Source organism: Lindgomyces ingoldianus (assembly GCF_010093535.1).
Source record: "Lindgomyces ingoldianus strain ATCC 200398 unplaced genomic scaffold BDR25scaffold_12, whole genome shotgun sequence".
NCBI lineage: Eukaryota > Fungi > Ascomycota > Dothideomycetes > Pleosporales > Lindgomycetaceae > Lindgomyces > Lindgomyces ingoldianus.
In genome coordinates this window covers 1,206,399-1,218,077 of record NW_022985173.1, presented here as the reverse complement: position 1 = coordinate 1,218,077, position 11,679 = coordinate 1,206,399, and the positions used below count along the sequence as shown (strand labels likewise).

General features: G+C 51.8%; 4 protein-coding genes across 4 annotated transcripts; 2 read left to right on the top strand and 2 right to left on the bottom strand.

Annotated features, from left to right (window-relative positions):
- Positions 1-556: 556 nt before the first annotated feature.
- On the bottom strand, positions 557-1,777 carry BDR25DRAFT_221605 (uncharacterized protein; the record flags this gene model as incomplete). The annotated part of the gene is made up of 2 exons (XM_033685037.1): positions 557-1,551; positions 1,633-1,777. 2 exons carry the CDS (start codon positions 1,775-1,777, stop codon positions 557-559), a joined length of 1,140 nt encoding a protein of 379 aa, XP_033549136.1.
- A 1,220-nt stretch (positions 1,778-2,997) lies between these two features.
- Positions 2,998-6,573, bottom strand: BDR25DRAFT_324730 (P-loop containing nucleoside triphosphate hydrolase protein; the record flags this gene model as incomplete). The annotated part of the gene is made up of 2 exons (XM_033692175.1): positions 2,998-3,155; positions 3,207-6,573. 2 exons carry the CDS (start codon positions 6,571-6,573, stop codon positions 2,998-3,000), a joined length of 3,525 nt encoding a protein of 1,174 aa, XP_033549135.1.
- A 275-nt stretch (positions 6,574-6,848) lies between these two features.
- Positions 6,849-9,421, top strand: BDR25DRAFT_303015 (ribosome biogenesis protein erb1; the record flags this gene model as incomplete). The annotated part of the gene is made up of 1 exon (XM_033689928.1): positions 6,849-9,421. One exon carries the CDS (start codon positions 6,849-6,851, stop codon positions 9,234-9,236), a length of 2,388 nt encoding a protein of 795 aa, XP_033549134.1. The 3' UTR covers positions 9,237-9,421.
- A 358-nt stretch (positions 9,422-9,779) lies between these two features.
- Positions 9,780-11,632, top strand: BDR25DRAFT_303014 (uncharacterized protein). The gene is made up of 2 exons (XM_033689927.1): positions 9,780-10,579; positions 10,627-11,632. Exons 1-2 carry the CDS (start codon positions 9,983-9,985, stop codon positions 11,311-11,313), a joined length of 1,284 nt encoding a protein of 427 aa, XP_033549133.1. The 5' UTR covers positions 9,780-9,982; the 3' UTR covers positions 11,314-11,632.
- Positions 11,633-11,679: the final 47 nt, after the last annotated feature.

The window sequence follows — 11,679 nt, the reverse complement described above, 5'->3', positions numbered from 1 at the left end:
GAAATTCCTTGCGCATATAGCTTAAGTATAGTCTTAATAATTACCTGCTTTTTTTTATTACCTAGCCTTTATAATTTAGCTGTAGAATTAGCTTGTAAAAGTTATCTAGCACTATAGTTATTTATTATCTTTTATAGGACTTTACACATAGTAATAGCACATTTTTTTAAAAGTTTTATGTTTTATTTAAAAGCTTAGAGCGTAAGCTGTATCTAACATTCTTTTAGCGCGTCTAAGTGGTGTTGTGGGGAATGCATTAGTGTAGGAAGGGTGGTTTAGTGGGGTCTTGGCAAAAGTGAGCGACTCGGGTGTGTGAGCAACTCGCCCATGAAGTACGTTACAAGAGAAAATAACAAGGATCCTTACTTGCAACCAATATTGGCATCCTCTTGACCTCCTCTCGCATGTTAGCAGAGATGATTAATAGATCAAATCCGTCCTGGATATGTTCCTTGGTACCGATAACGTTCTGTGCGTTATTACCTTCTCTTGCAGCAGTTCAAATCCTCTATAGGTACCCAGTCACATTCTCACTCATTTCGCCTATATTTCTCTCTCACATATCTTTATCCTCGTCCCTCCCCGGCCACATAATCCTCCCCCTCGTAACCGCCCTCACACACGCAAAAATACACATCAACCAAATCATCACCAAACAAATAGTCATCGCACTCCCAACCCACAAAATCCCCTCACTATTCAACTCCTTCCCAATCTCAACCGTTCCCACTATAAATCCCACATTCGGAAAAATAAACGCCCACCAAGAGAGTGCAAATCCCATCTCCCTCACACGCTCTAGACAAGCCAGTAGCGCGATGCAAAGGAGCCAAAAGCTCAGGATCCAGAGAAAAATGCTGGCAAAGAGGGCAACGGTTTGGCAGATATCTGCAGCGGAGGCATGGGTTAAGAAGTAACCGTAAGATCGTGGTATGGCTCTGGCTTGGCCGATGAGGGCGATGATTGTGTAGCTGGGTGCGCCGATTGGGATAAACATACCTGGTCTGAGACTTGGGGTCGGAAGTCCGGATTCCATAAGTCGGGTCAGGTACATGACAATGAGAGCGAATGAGATTAGCCACCCAAACCCCTGGTATGCGCAACCGGAAATGATTATAGGTACCCTGTGTTCTGGAGGTTGGCTTCCTGCAATCATGCTGGCAATCGTACCCGTAAGCATCGTGGAGTATCCAGGGAGAAACCAGGAAGGATTCATTGGGAGGGGTCGAGCTGGTGTCCGACAAATGAAGATCCAGTATTGGGAGATGACGTTGATGAGAGAGAAGCTAGCATAGATCCAGTATACGATACGGATTGCGGTGATGAGCCAGGTTCCCTCTGGCCCTATAGTTACGCCGTAGATTTGGATGCCTCCTAGGATGACGGCGAGGCTGAGAATAAAAGAGGGAAAGAAAAAGCTTTCCGAGGGATTTACAAAGGAGTGTTTGAATCGCGGCGGATCGATGATTAATCGGGAGGTCATGAGAGCGCAGAATAGGAGGAAGAGGATGATATTGAACAAGAAGACGATGACACCAATGGTGTGCAGTCCTAATATTAGTTAGCTTTAAGTTCGAAGAAGCCGCCAATAAAACGGCCAGAAGAAACTACTAAATAATTGTAGTGATATACCTTCAAATTTGTGCGGTGTCTCTCCCAATGCAAGTGCTAGTCCACCAGTGCTCATTGTCGTAGTGAACCACGCCCATGTGAAGTGTTTGAGCCGGTCCCTTAGACCAACCTTATTTTTTCTTCCTTGCTCTTGGTCGGTTTGCATTATGAGATCGTTAGACGTCGAAGTTAGAAATGTACCTTGGGTAGTATCATTACTAGTCAAGCGGGGCTCTTGAGAATATTGAAGCATTTTCGTGAACCGGGAAAGGAGTGGGGATCTAATATAATCAATTGTTACTGTCAGTATTGGGAGGACAACATCCACATTACTTGCTTAACAGATGTGGTACAATAGAATAGTCATAGAGGAAAACTCAACGGCGGTGCCGAGAATGGTGAAGGTAACCGAATAAACTCCGAGTTTCGCGACCTTGGCAGGCCTGTGACAAATCCTGGAAGCGCGTAGGCAGTAATCAGCTTCCGTGCTGTGTACTATATAAGCATCTCTTTACAAATGCAAAGCACCAAAGATTGTAGTACGTTTGAAGCCTTTAGGAAGGAGACTGCTTATTATAGTATTTTTCTGTCCGAAGTCAGGAACATGTTCAAATACTCTACATAAATGGGGTTAGCGCGGTGGTGACGTCGAAACGCATGTGGGATGACCAGGTACGATCCAATTGGATGTCTGGTCGCTACTTAAATGCACGAACGGCAAGCCCCGCATGTCTCATGCAAGAAACATTTGAAGATGGCGAAAGGGTTGCTTGTTAACTTTGCTGATCCGAAACGATTTATTAATAGCCGCGATAGATTTCGCAAAGCAAAAGGATGGGGTTTCCACCATTCATGATTCCATGTAGTTCATTCACCCCACAAACAATGCATGTCCGATGATGATCCTCCATGAGCTGCTTCCTTAATGCTGATGAGTAAGTTCGGCTCAGCCGTCGTTTCACTGAGAAGTCGATACTGTGATGCAAAGGAAGAGAGCCTTGGAAAAAGCACTATGACATTAGCGACTACTAGAAGCAAGGTAAAGGTGGGAATACTCACATGATCGAAGGAAACCATTTCCGCCCTATCACCCAGCTACCCACTCATGCAGATGTGCCATGCCAGAAACTCCGAGCCAATAATTTATACACCGTTTCCCCTCCAATTTCAGTGCCATGAAACTCAAACAAACCACACCAACTATTAAGTCAAATCCGGAGCAAACTTCGCCCGAATCATTGTGCAAAAGCAAGTGACACAGGCAGAGGCTTTGGAATGGAAATGGGCATTGGCTTCAATGACATAAGCGCATATGTATCTTAGGAGCGGAACCATTTCTAGAATAGTTTGACGGTGAGACTGACCAGGTCCAAGGAAAGTGTCGAATCAGACGACGCTGTAACGACCCGTTGCTCCTCGGGCTGGTGCATCGTCTGTCGCCATGGTGCCTTCTTTGAGAAGACGAGTGAGCTCCATCATAGCGGAAGTTACAACCGTTTCAGTGTCACCCTCGACAAGGATGTAGAGCTTCGGTAAATCGCCCTCTGTATTCTGGTTAGAATCATGATTGCGGAATGAGGTGGGGTAACACTTGCCTCCCGGCTGCTTTCCTGCCGGGTAGTACGTGCCCTTCGTCGTGATGGAGGTACCGGTTGCCTCGAGAATCTTAGCAACGTTGGTGCGGTTGGTAACAGCCCAACGAGCCTTCTGTGGGAAGTCGTTGATTTCGATTGTTGAGTGATACGCTCCGGCATCGGGGCCTTTGTTGTCGATTGGTTGGCCGTGATGAATCATGCCCTTCTTACTTAAACGACTATTGACAGCTTGAGAAGCCATCTTAACTTTCTCCATGGCAGTGAGAGGTTTCGACATATTGTCTGATGGACGTTCGGTTTTGTTGACAATAATTTTGCCTTCGAGGAGCTTCATCCAGGCTGGTTTTTCTTCCTCCATTGCGACTGGAGTCGCAACGGCAGCAGGTGTGGCGGGTTTTGTTGCCTCAGCAACGTTCTTTTTGACAGTAGGAATTTCCAATTCCTCATCCTCACTCTCATCCGCGTCGTCACCAGCCTTAAAGGCTTGCTTCTCACGCCGCCTCTCTTTGTTCCGCTTTTCATCGATGCGCTCGAGCCCTTTGCCACCAAAACCGCCATAAGCCTTCTCTTCACCAGCTGCAATTTTCTTGTGGAATGTTGCCTCCACCTTGAGCAGGTCATCCGGAACCGTCTGGTTACTTTCCTTCAAGGCTTTAACAAGATGATGAGCAAAACGCTCCTGCCCTGGTAGTTCAATCAGCGTGACAGCAGTGCCAGTATTACCGGCACGTCCTGTTCTCCCACACCGATGGACGTAATCTTCCAGGTGAGAGGGGCAATCGTAGTTGATTACGAGTTTGAGCTGCGGAACGTCCAATCCTCTAGCAGCAACAGAAGTTGCAATCAGTACAGGCAGGGCACCGTTCTTGAAGTCGTTGATAGCATCCGTTCGATCAGACTGGTCCTTCTTGCCATGGATTGTGTTACAGGGATAACCACGCTTAGTGATTTTTGGGAGGAGGTCCTCGGCGGCAGTCTGCTTTTCAACAAAGATCAAAGCGCGAGCATCATCTTCTTCGTGTTCATCGAAGAGCTTACCGAGTTGAAGAAGCAACTGCTTCATCTTCTCTTCTGGGTTGGGTGGGACGATCGTAACAATTTGTTTGATTTCTGGGGCGACGACACTCTTACCACCAATGATGACCTCAACAGGATGTGTAAGGATCTTCCTGGCCAAAGCAGCCATGGTCTTCGGAAAAGTAGCGGAAAAAAGAGCGGTCTGGCGATCAGGACGAATTTGTGCCATGATCTTCATGACCTGTGGTTCAAAGCCCATGTCAAACATGCGGTCCGCCTCATCAAGTATGACATAGGTGACCCGCCTGAAATTAAGAACACGACCCGAGTTGCTTTGGAGAAGATCAATCAATCGACCGGGGGTTGCACAGAGAACATGAATGCCACCCCGTTTGATTTCTGCAATCTGGTCCTTGATCGGAGCACCGCCATAGGCACACGCAGCTTTGAGATCGGAGGCCTTGAGGAAGGGTTTCAATTCTCTGACAATCTGAACGGCAAGTTCGCGGGTCGGTGCCAAAATGAGAACAATGGGGCCCTCACCAGTTTTCAGGTGTGGCTGGTCGAGGATGTGACGAATAAGGGGAATACCGAACGCAATGGTCTTGCCTGATCCGGTCTTGGCGACTCCAATCATGTCCAGACCTGATTCGGCAATGGGAATTGCCTGACATTGAATAGCGGTGGGTCTGTCATAACCCAGATTCGCAAAGACATCCAGAGTTTGTTGGAGAAGACCCATCTGAGCAAATTTAGTGACAGGCCTTGGAGCGTCGTCAGGTGTGACTTTTATGCCGTCGAGCTCGAACCGCAGATTGGCAACCTCATCCTCATCCATCAACGTAACTTCTGCGGGTTCTGAGTAGAAGCTCTTTCTAAATGGTTCATATGTGATCTCGGCGTGATTGACAGTTTTCATTTCACGCTTCTTCTTCTTGGCTGCAGCGATTGCAAGAATATCCTCCGACTGAACAGCGTCCATTGTCAGCTCGTTGTCGTCTTCGAACATAGTCTGGCCGTGCAAGCCCCTAGCTTCAGCACCAGGTTCGAGACCAGCCATAAAAGCGTCAAGAGGATCAACGTCATCTTCCTCGGCACTAGCTGCATCGTTATCAGCCATTTTGACATCTGCTTCATCGACGGCAGGGGGGGCGTCATTCATAGCCGTGTCCTCGTTTGCCAGCTCCTCGCGACGTTTCTCAAGTTGAGCCTGAGCCTGAGCATTAGCGTCCTCGTCGTCGCTTCCTTCAATGTCATCCATAGCTGTGTCATCCCCTTCGAACGTTGGTTCGTCTTTGGGGTCGAAGTCGGGCAACTGTTGAAGGGTCCGCTTGCTCGTATCGTCGTCGTCATCAAGGAGAGCGTTCTTGGAGGCTTTGCTATCTGTGGCGGGCTTCGCCTTGAGTCCAAAGGAGCTGATGTTGCCACTGGCTTTTAGTGGTGGGGCTGTAACGCGATCTTGGCCGGTGAGCATAGGGTTCTTGAATGCAGGAGAGAAGGGGGGCACACCCGAGTCAGCGTTTCCGTTTACGGCTTCCTTGCATGGGACGGGAACCTTGGTAGTCAGTGGGTTGACCTTGACCTGGCCGTCGAGCGTGAATCCTGACTTCTGCTTCTGCATGGACTTCTCAGCGGGGCCCTTAGAGACAGACTTAGCCTTGACAGGTTCCGGAGTCACCTGGCCCGTAGCGGGTGTGGAACCCGGCGCTGGTGTGGAGGGCGCAGTAGTGGATGGAGAGGCTATGACAGCTGCCTTGGTTGCCAATTCCTCTGCCTTCTTCTTTTTCCACGCTTCGACTTTGGCTTGCCGTGCCTTCTGCTGTTCCTCCTTCTCCTTTGCCAGCTTCTCCTCTTCGCGCTTCTGCTTTTCTTCAGGAGAGAGGCGTTCTTCAGATCTGTCACGAGAGCGGAACTTCATGTCCCGATCTCGCGGGGATGCAGCGGACGAGAATGAGGTCCGCCGGCGGTCTCCATCGTATGCGTCTCGTCGATCGCGCCTGCGGTCGTCCCTGTCCCTGTCATGTGCACGGTCTCTATCACGGTCGTGCCGGGCTCTATCTTCACGATGGCGGTCGTCAGGATAGCGGCCTCGATCTCTGGAGCGCTCGCGGTCGGGGCGGCGGTGGCGATCCGGCGACCTCGAGCGACGTGACGGGGCATACGAGTCGCGGTCGCGGGTGTCGCGGCGGTCGTACCTGTCACCGTCATATTTGACCCGACGCTCCTCACGGCGGTCGTCTCGGCGGTCGTACCGCTCTCGCTCCTCGCGGCGGGGCGGAGGCGGGTTGCGACCTCGTGCTGAATCGCCGGAGCGATAGGACCTTGATTCATCAGCTCGGCGCCCGGCCATGGCGGCGTCTGGAGCGTTACTCTGTAGGATTAGGCGGAGGGTGTTCTTCAGTGACCGTCTTCTTGTGATGGGCCGTGATACGGCGCAACAGGTTGTTGGTTGAGGGGAGGGCGAGGGGAGAGCTTGCGGAAGACCTTTCGAGGTGGCAGATGAGGTAGTTGCGCACGGGCCTTTGAACTCGGGACCTCGCAGTGAATTAGCGTGCCGAAATCTTGGCAACTTGAAATTTTTGGACTGTGACGCTGAGGAGCCGTAACTTGCAGTGTCTGCACATAATGGCGCCCAATTCACGGAAAAGAAAGATTGCGACGCGTGAGTTGCCGGTGGAAAGTGCGTCTGAGGAGGAGCTAGCGGAGGGGCTTCTCGAGGGAATTCTATCGCACAGTGAAGACGATTCTGAAGACAGCCAGGATGAGGATGTGCGTAGTGTAGTCAGTAGCGACATCGAAGGAGGGTCTGACGTGGATGAAGATGAGGAAGACGAAGATGGCGACCTGGAGAGCACCGAAGTTCCGTCCGACGGCGAGGATGAGATCCGAGAGCAGATCCGCGGCCTGAAGACCACTGATGGCTCCCTTAGCAAAAAATTCTCGCAACTGACACACGAACTCGACGCCGAGCTGCGTGTTGGCCTGGAAGATGAGCCAGTAGGCGAAGAGCTCGAACCCAACTACACTGTCACCACAGATGCCAACGGCAACCCACGATACCTCTACAAAGAAATCGAGCCGGTTTACGACTCAGACGAATCAGATGCGCCAGAAACCACGAACACAATTGGCAATATCCCCCTCTCCTTCTACGATGCGTATCCTCACATTGGTTATGATATCAATGGCAAGAAGATTATGCGGCCGGCAAAAGGCGAGGCGTTGGATGCCTTGCTCGATAGCATTGACATTCCAAAAGGATGGACAGGTCTGACGGATCCAGCAACAGGCAAGCCGTTGGAGCTCACTGAAGAAGAGCTCGATGTCCTGCGAAAGATCACCAGGAACGAGTTACCAGAAGAGGGGTACGACCCATATCCTGAGATGGTGCATTACTTCACAGGCAAGGAAGAGATTATGCCACTGAGCGCCGCTCCCGAGCCAAAACGGCGATTCGTGCCTTCCAAGCATGAGGCGAAACGGGTGATGAAGATAGTTAAAGCGATTAGGGAAGGTCGCATCCAGCCGTACAAGCCTCCGGCCGAGGAGGAGGAAGAGGAACAGGACTTTAAAACATATGACATTTGGGCTGACGAGGTCCCGCGGCCAGAACACTCTATGCATATCCCCGCTCCCAAACTGCCTCCTCCAGGTTACGATGAGAGTTACCACCCTCCCCCAGAGTACCTTCCAGATAAGGAAGAGAAAGCCGCGTGGCAAGAGGCAGACGAAGAAGACCGAGAAAAGGACTACCTCCCGACAGACCACGAAGCCTTACGCAAAGTCCCGGGATATGAGCGATTTGTCAAGGAGAAATTCGAGCGATGCTTGGACCTGTATCTCGCACCTCGCGTGCGGAGGAATAAACTAAACATCGACCCAGAGTTGCTTCTACCAAAACTACCAAGCCCCGATGAATTAAAACCCTTTCCAACCACGTGTGCGGTTGTCTTCCGGGGTCATGAAGGCCGGGTCCGCAGCGTCTCTGTTGATCCCCAAGGCACATTTCTTGCCAGTGGAGGCGACGATGGCCATGTCCGGATTTGGGAGCTTTTGACAGGGCGCCAGGTGTGGAATGTCAGGCTCTCGGACGAGGATGCTGTTGACACGGTGAGGTGGAGGCCAGGAAAGGACGCATCAGTTCTCGCTGCTGCTGCTGGAGAACACATATATTTGATCGTGCCATTCTCGATATTATCTCCTGACATCGAGCAGAGTAGCCGCGATATTCTGGATGCGGGCTGGGGTTACGCAGCATCAAAGCCATCGGCTACAACGAACGGAGCTCCTGCAAAGGAACCACCGGCCCGGTGGAGTCGACCTAGCACCCGGCTTGAATCTAAGGGGGTTCTGGTTCAGACAACAGTTCGATCGACTGTTAAAGTTGTTCACTGGCATAGGCGAGGTGAATACTTTGCAACAGTATCGCCGCGTGGTCAAAGTAGTGCAGTTGCCATCCACACCTTGTCGAAACATCTCACCCAGCTACCATTCCGCCGACTCAAAGGTCTAGCCCAGTCGGCCCAGTTCCATCCGTCGAAGCCAGTCTTTTTCGTAGCTACGAAGAACTCTATTCGCAGCTATGACCTGTCAAGGCAAGAGCTCGTCAAGATACTACAGCCAGGTGCCAAGTGGATTTCATCTTTCGATGTCCATCCCGGCGGCGACAATCTCATAGTCGGTACTTACGACAAACGGCTGCTTTGGCACGACCTGGACTTATCCACCAAGCCTTACAAGACGTTACGCTATCATAAAGAAGCTATTCGCGCCGTTCGTTTCCACCAGGGCGGTCTACCACTGTTCGCAGACGCCAGCGATGACGGCAGTTTGCAGATCTTCCACGGCAAAGTTGTGGGAGATTTGATGGAGAACGCCACGATTGTGCCACTGAAGGTGCTACGGGGACATCAGGTTAAGAGCAGATTAGGGGTGATGGACATGGACTGGCATCCGAGGGAACCGTGGTGCGTGAGTGCTGGAGCGGACGGGACGTGCCGATTATGGAGCTAGAGGCCACAGACTGGATTGCAATGTCAGGGGGTTTTGCGAGGCTAGAAAAATGAATATCTTGAAGCAGTCCCCTTACAGTGCCCAGATCTAGATCTCTAGGCATGGCGTTCGTGCGACTTGGGCAATAGGACCTATTTATTTTTTTGGCAATTGGGTTGGTTCGACACCACGCTAGACATTGCGATATCCAGCTGAGTGATGGCGAGTTTACGCCTCCATCACAACACCCAGCCATCCCAGACGACATGGGCAATGTTTCATTTCGACTTTAAGAAACCGTTCGAGCCCTCAGTGAGCCGCCAGTCCGAACTGAAGAGACGTGTCCCCCTCCCCAGGCGTTCCACGTGCGCGACGGTTGTCTATCAGCATGGCGATGGGAGTTTCGGGAGGTGCATTATCAGACGCTCGAGCCCTCAGCGTTCACGGCGCACGCCCTGGCCCACGGTGCATTGTGAGTGCCTCTCATTCGAGGCGGCGTTGCGAACCTGAAGTTGAGGCCAGTGTGCTTGGCGCTGGCCGGCGCAAACTGGCCAATCAGCTGTCCCACGTGCCTGCTATTCTTTGTCTTGCCAAAGAGTGCGACACATCCCACCAAAACAGGCCCACGCGACCATTATTATCATGGCTATCTCGACCCTCTTCCATCATTTCTTCTACCCTGCCCTCTTCGCCCTCGTCCAGAGGCTGGATTGTCAGTCTCAACGCCCTCCCCTCTCATGAGCGTGAGGACAGCCCAGCGACCCATTATGCCTCGCCCCAGCGCTGGTTATCCGCCCACGCCTGCTCCTTCGACCGACATTGCAGGCAAGAGCAGCGCAAATGCTGCGCCGTTTGATGCCAGCTTTGCGCTTCCTCCAGCAGCCATAGGTGGGGGCAGTAGGGGCAGCACGAGTTCATCTGCTACCTCTAACGCCTCCGATTCATCCTACCGTCCCCTTTCACCCACCTCGCCCGCGGCGACTGTGAAGGCCGCTCCCACATCCCGCAAACGTGCAAGCACAAGTCAGGGCAGCATAGTTACTAAGGATGACTACTCTCTGCCACCGCCGCCGACGCGCTCACGCAAGATCATACAGATGAAGCCGAAAGAGCAGCAGGAGCCTGCCAAGCCACAAGCTACGGCATCAACGAACGCGAAGGCGGCGCCAGCTCCCTCGGGAACGGGCAGCAAGAGGAAACAAGCAGGAAATGGCACGGCTGCGGGCCGGAAGATCGCTCGGAAGACCGCGCATAGCTTAATTGAACGGAGGAGGAGATCCAAGATGAACGAAGAGTTTGGCGTGCTCAAGGATATGATCCCCGCGTGCACCGGTCAGGAGATGCACAAGCTTGCCATTCTCCAAGTAAGTGACACTCATCCCTTACGCCAACGTGGGCTGACATTTTAAAGGCCAGCATCGAGTACATGCGCTATCTGGAACAATGTGTCGCTGACTTGAAAGCGTCTCACCGGTCCCGACGTGCTTCACCTTCCCCACCAGCGCCGCAACAAGACCGGCCTATCCCTCAAGCCAATGGTAATCTAGCGGAAGACAACGAGGAGGATGAGGATGAGGACGAAGATGAGGAAATGTCCGATGCTGTGTCGCCAACTCATATTACCCACCCCGAACCCAAGCCCACATACCAATTCACAAATACCTCGCCGGCCATATATCCCTCAGACCGGAGCGTATATTCCACCACCAACACCTCACCGAATCTCCAGCCATCCGATGCGCGCCATTACTCAGCTACCATCTCCCCGAATCTCCAACCCTCAGATCCACACCACTACTCACTAGCCTCTTCTATCCGCTCTACGGCAACATCTCCATCAATTCAGGCTTCGCCAGCATTCGGAGGACAGACGCCGTCACAGTCGCAATTCCACAACCCATTCCCAACCGCACCCTCCAGCAAAGGTTCCATTTCTGCCCCTGGAGGGGCTCCTTTCACGCTCACCTCGCCAGCGCTTGGTCCGCAAGCCGACCGAGAAGACCACGAAGCAACAGAAGCGTTATTGATGCTGAATACAGATCGCAGGAGCTGGAACAGTGCCAGGGGAATGAGCGTGAAGGACCTCCTCAGCGGGTAAGGGTTGATCATTACAGGACGTAGGACGTCGGACGCATGGGGCGTTCAAAGGTCCATAGGATACGGAGGCATCTTCTAAAAGGTTACAGATTTCGCAAAGAAATGAAATGGCGCTGGAGGCCATTTGACATGGTATTTTTCAGAGGCGCAGAAGTATTCAAGAGTGTACAGCATTGGCTGATTTGCTTCGGTGGAGTTCTTGCAATGCACCGTAGGGGTTTAGTCCTCCTGCTTTTGCTGCGCAAAGCAATGTTGTTCTAAGTAGACAGCCGTATTTGCACAACAAAAGTTTCCCCGCGAATTGAAGCCCCGTAATTGTTTAGATGCATACATTTGCAGTGCCATACCTGTTTGCGTAAATGTTCGC

Bases quoted from the DNA above. Each gene is read 5' to 3' on its own strand.
- BDR25DRAFT_303014 (XM_033689927.1), top strand. From the start codon at position 9,983: ATGCCTCGCCCCAGCGCTGGTTATCCGCCCACGCCTGCTCCTTCGACC. The intron at 10,580-10,626 runs GTAAGTGACACT...GACATTTTAAAG, and splicing joins ACAAGCTTGCCATTCTCCAA to GCCAGCATCGAGTACATGCG.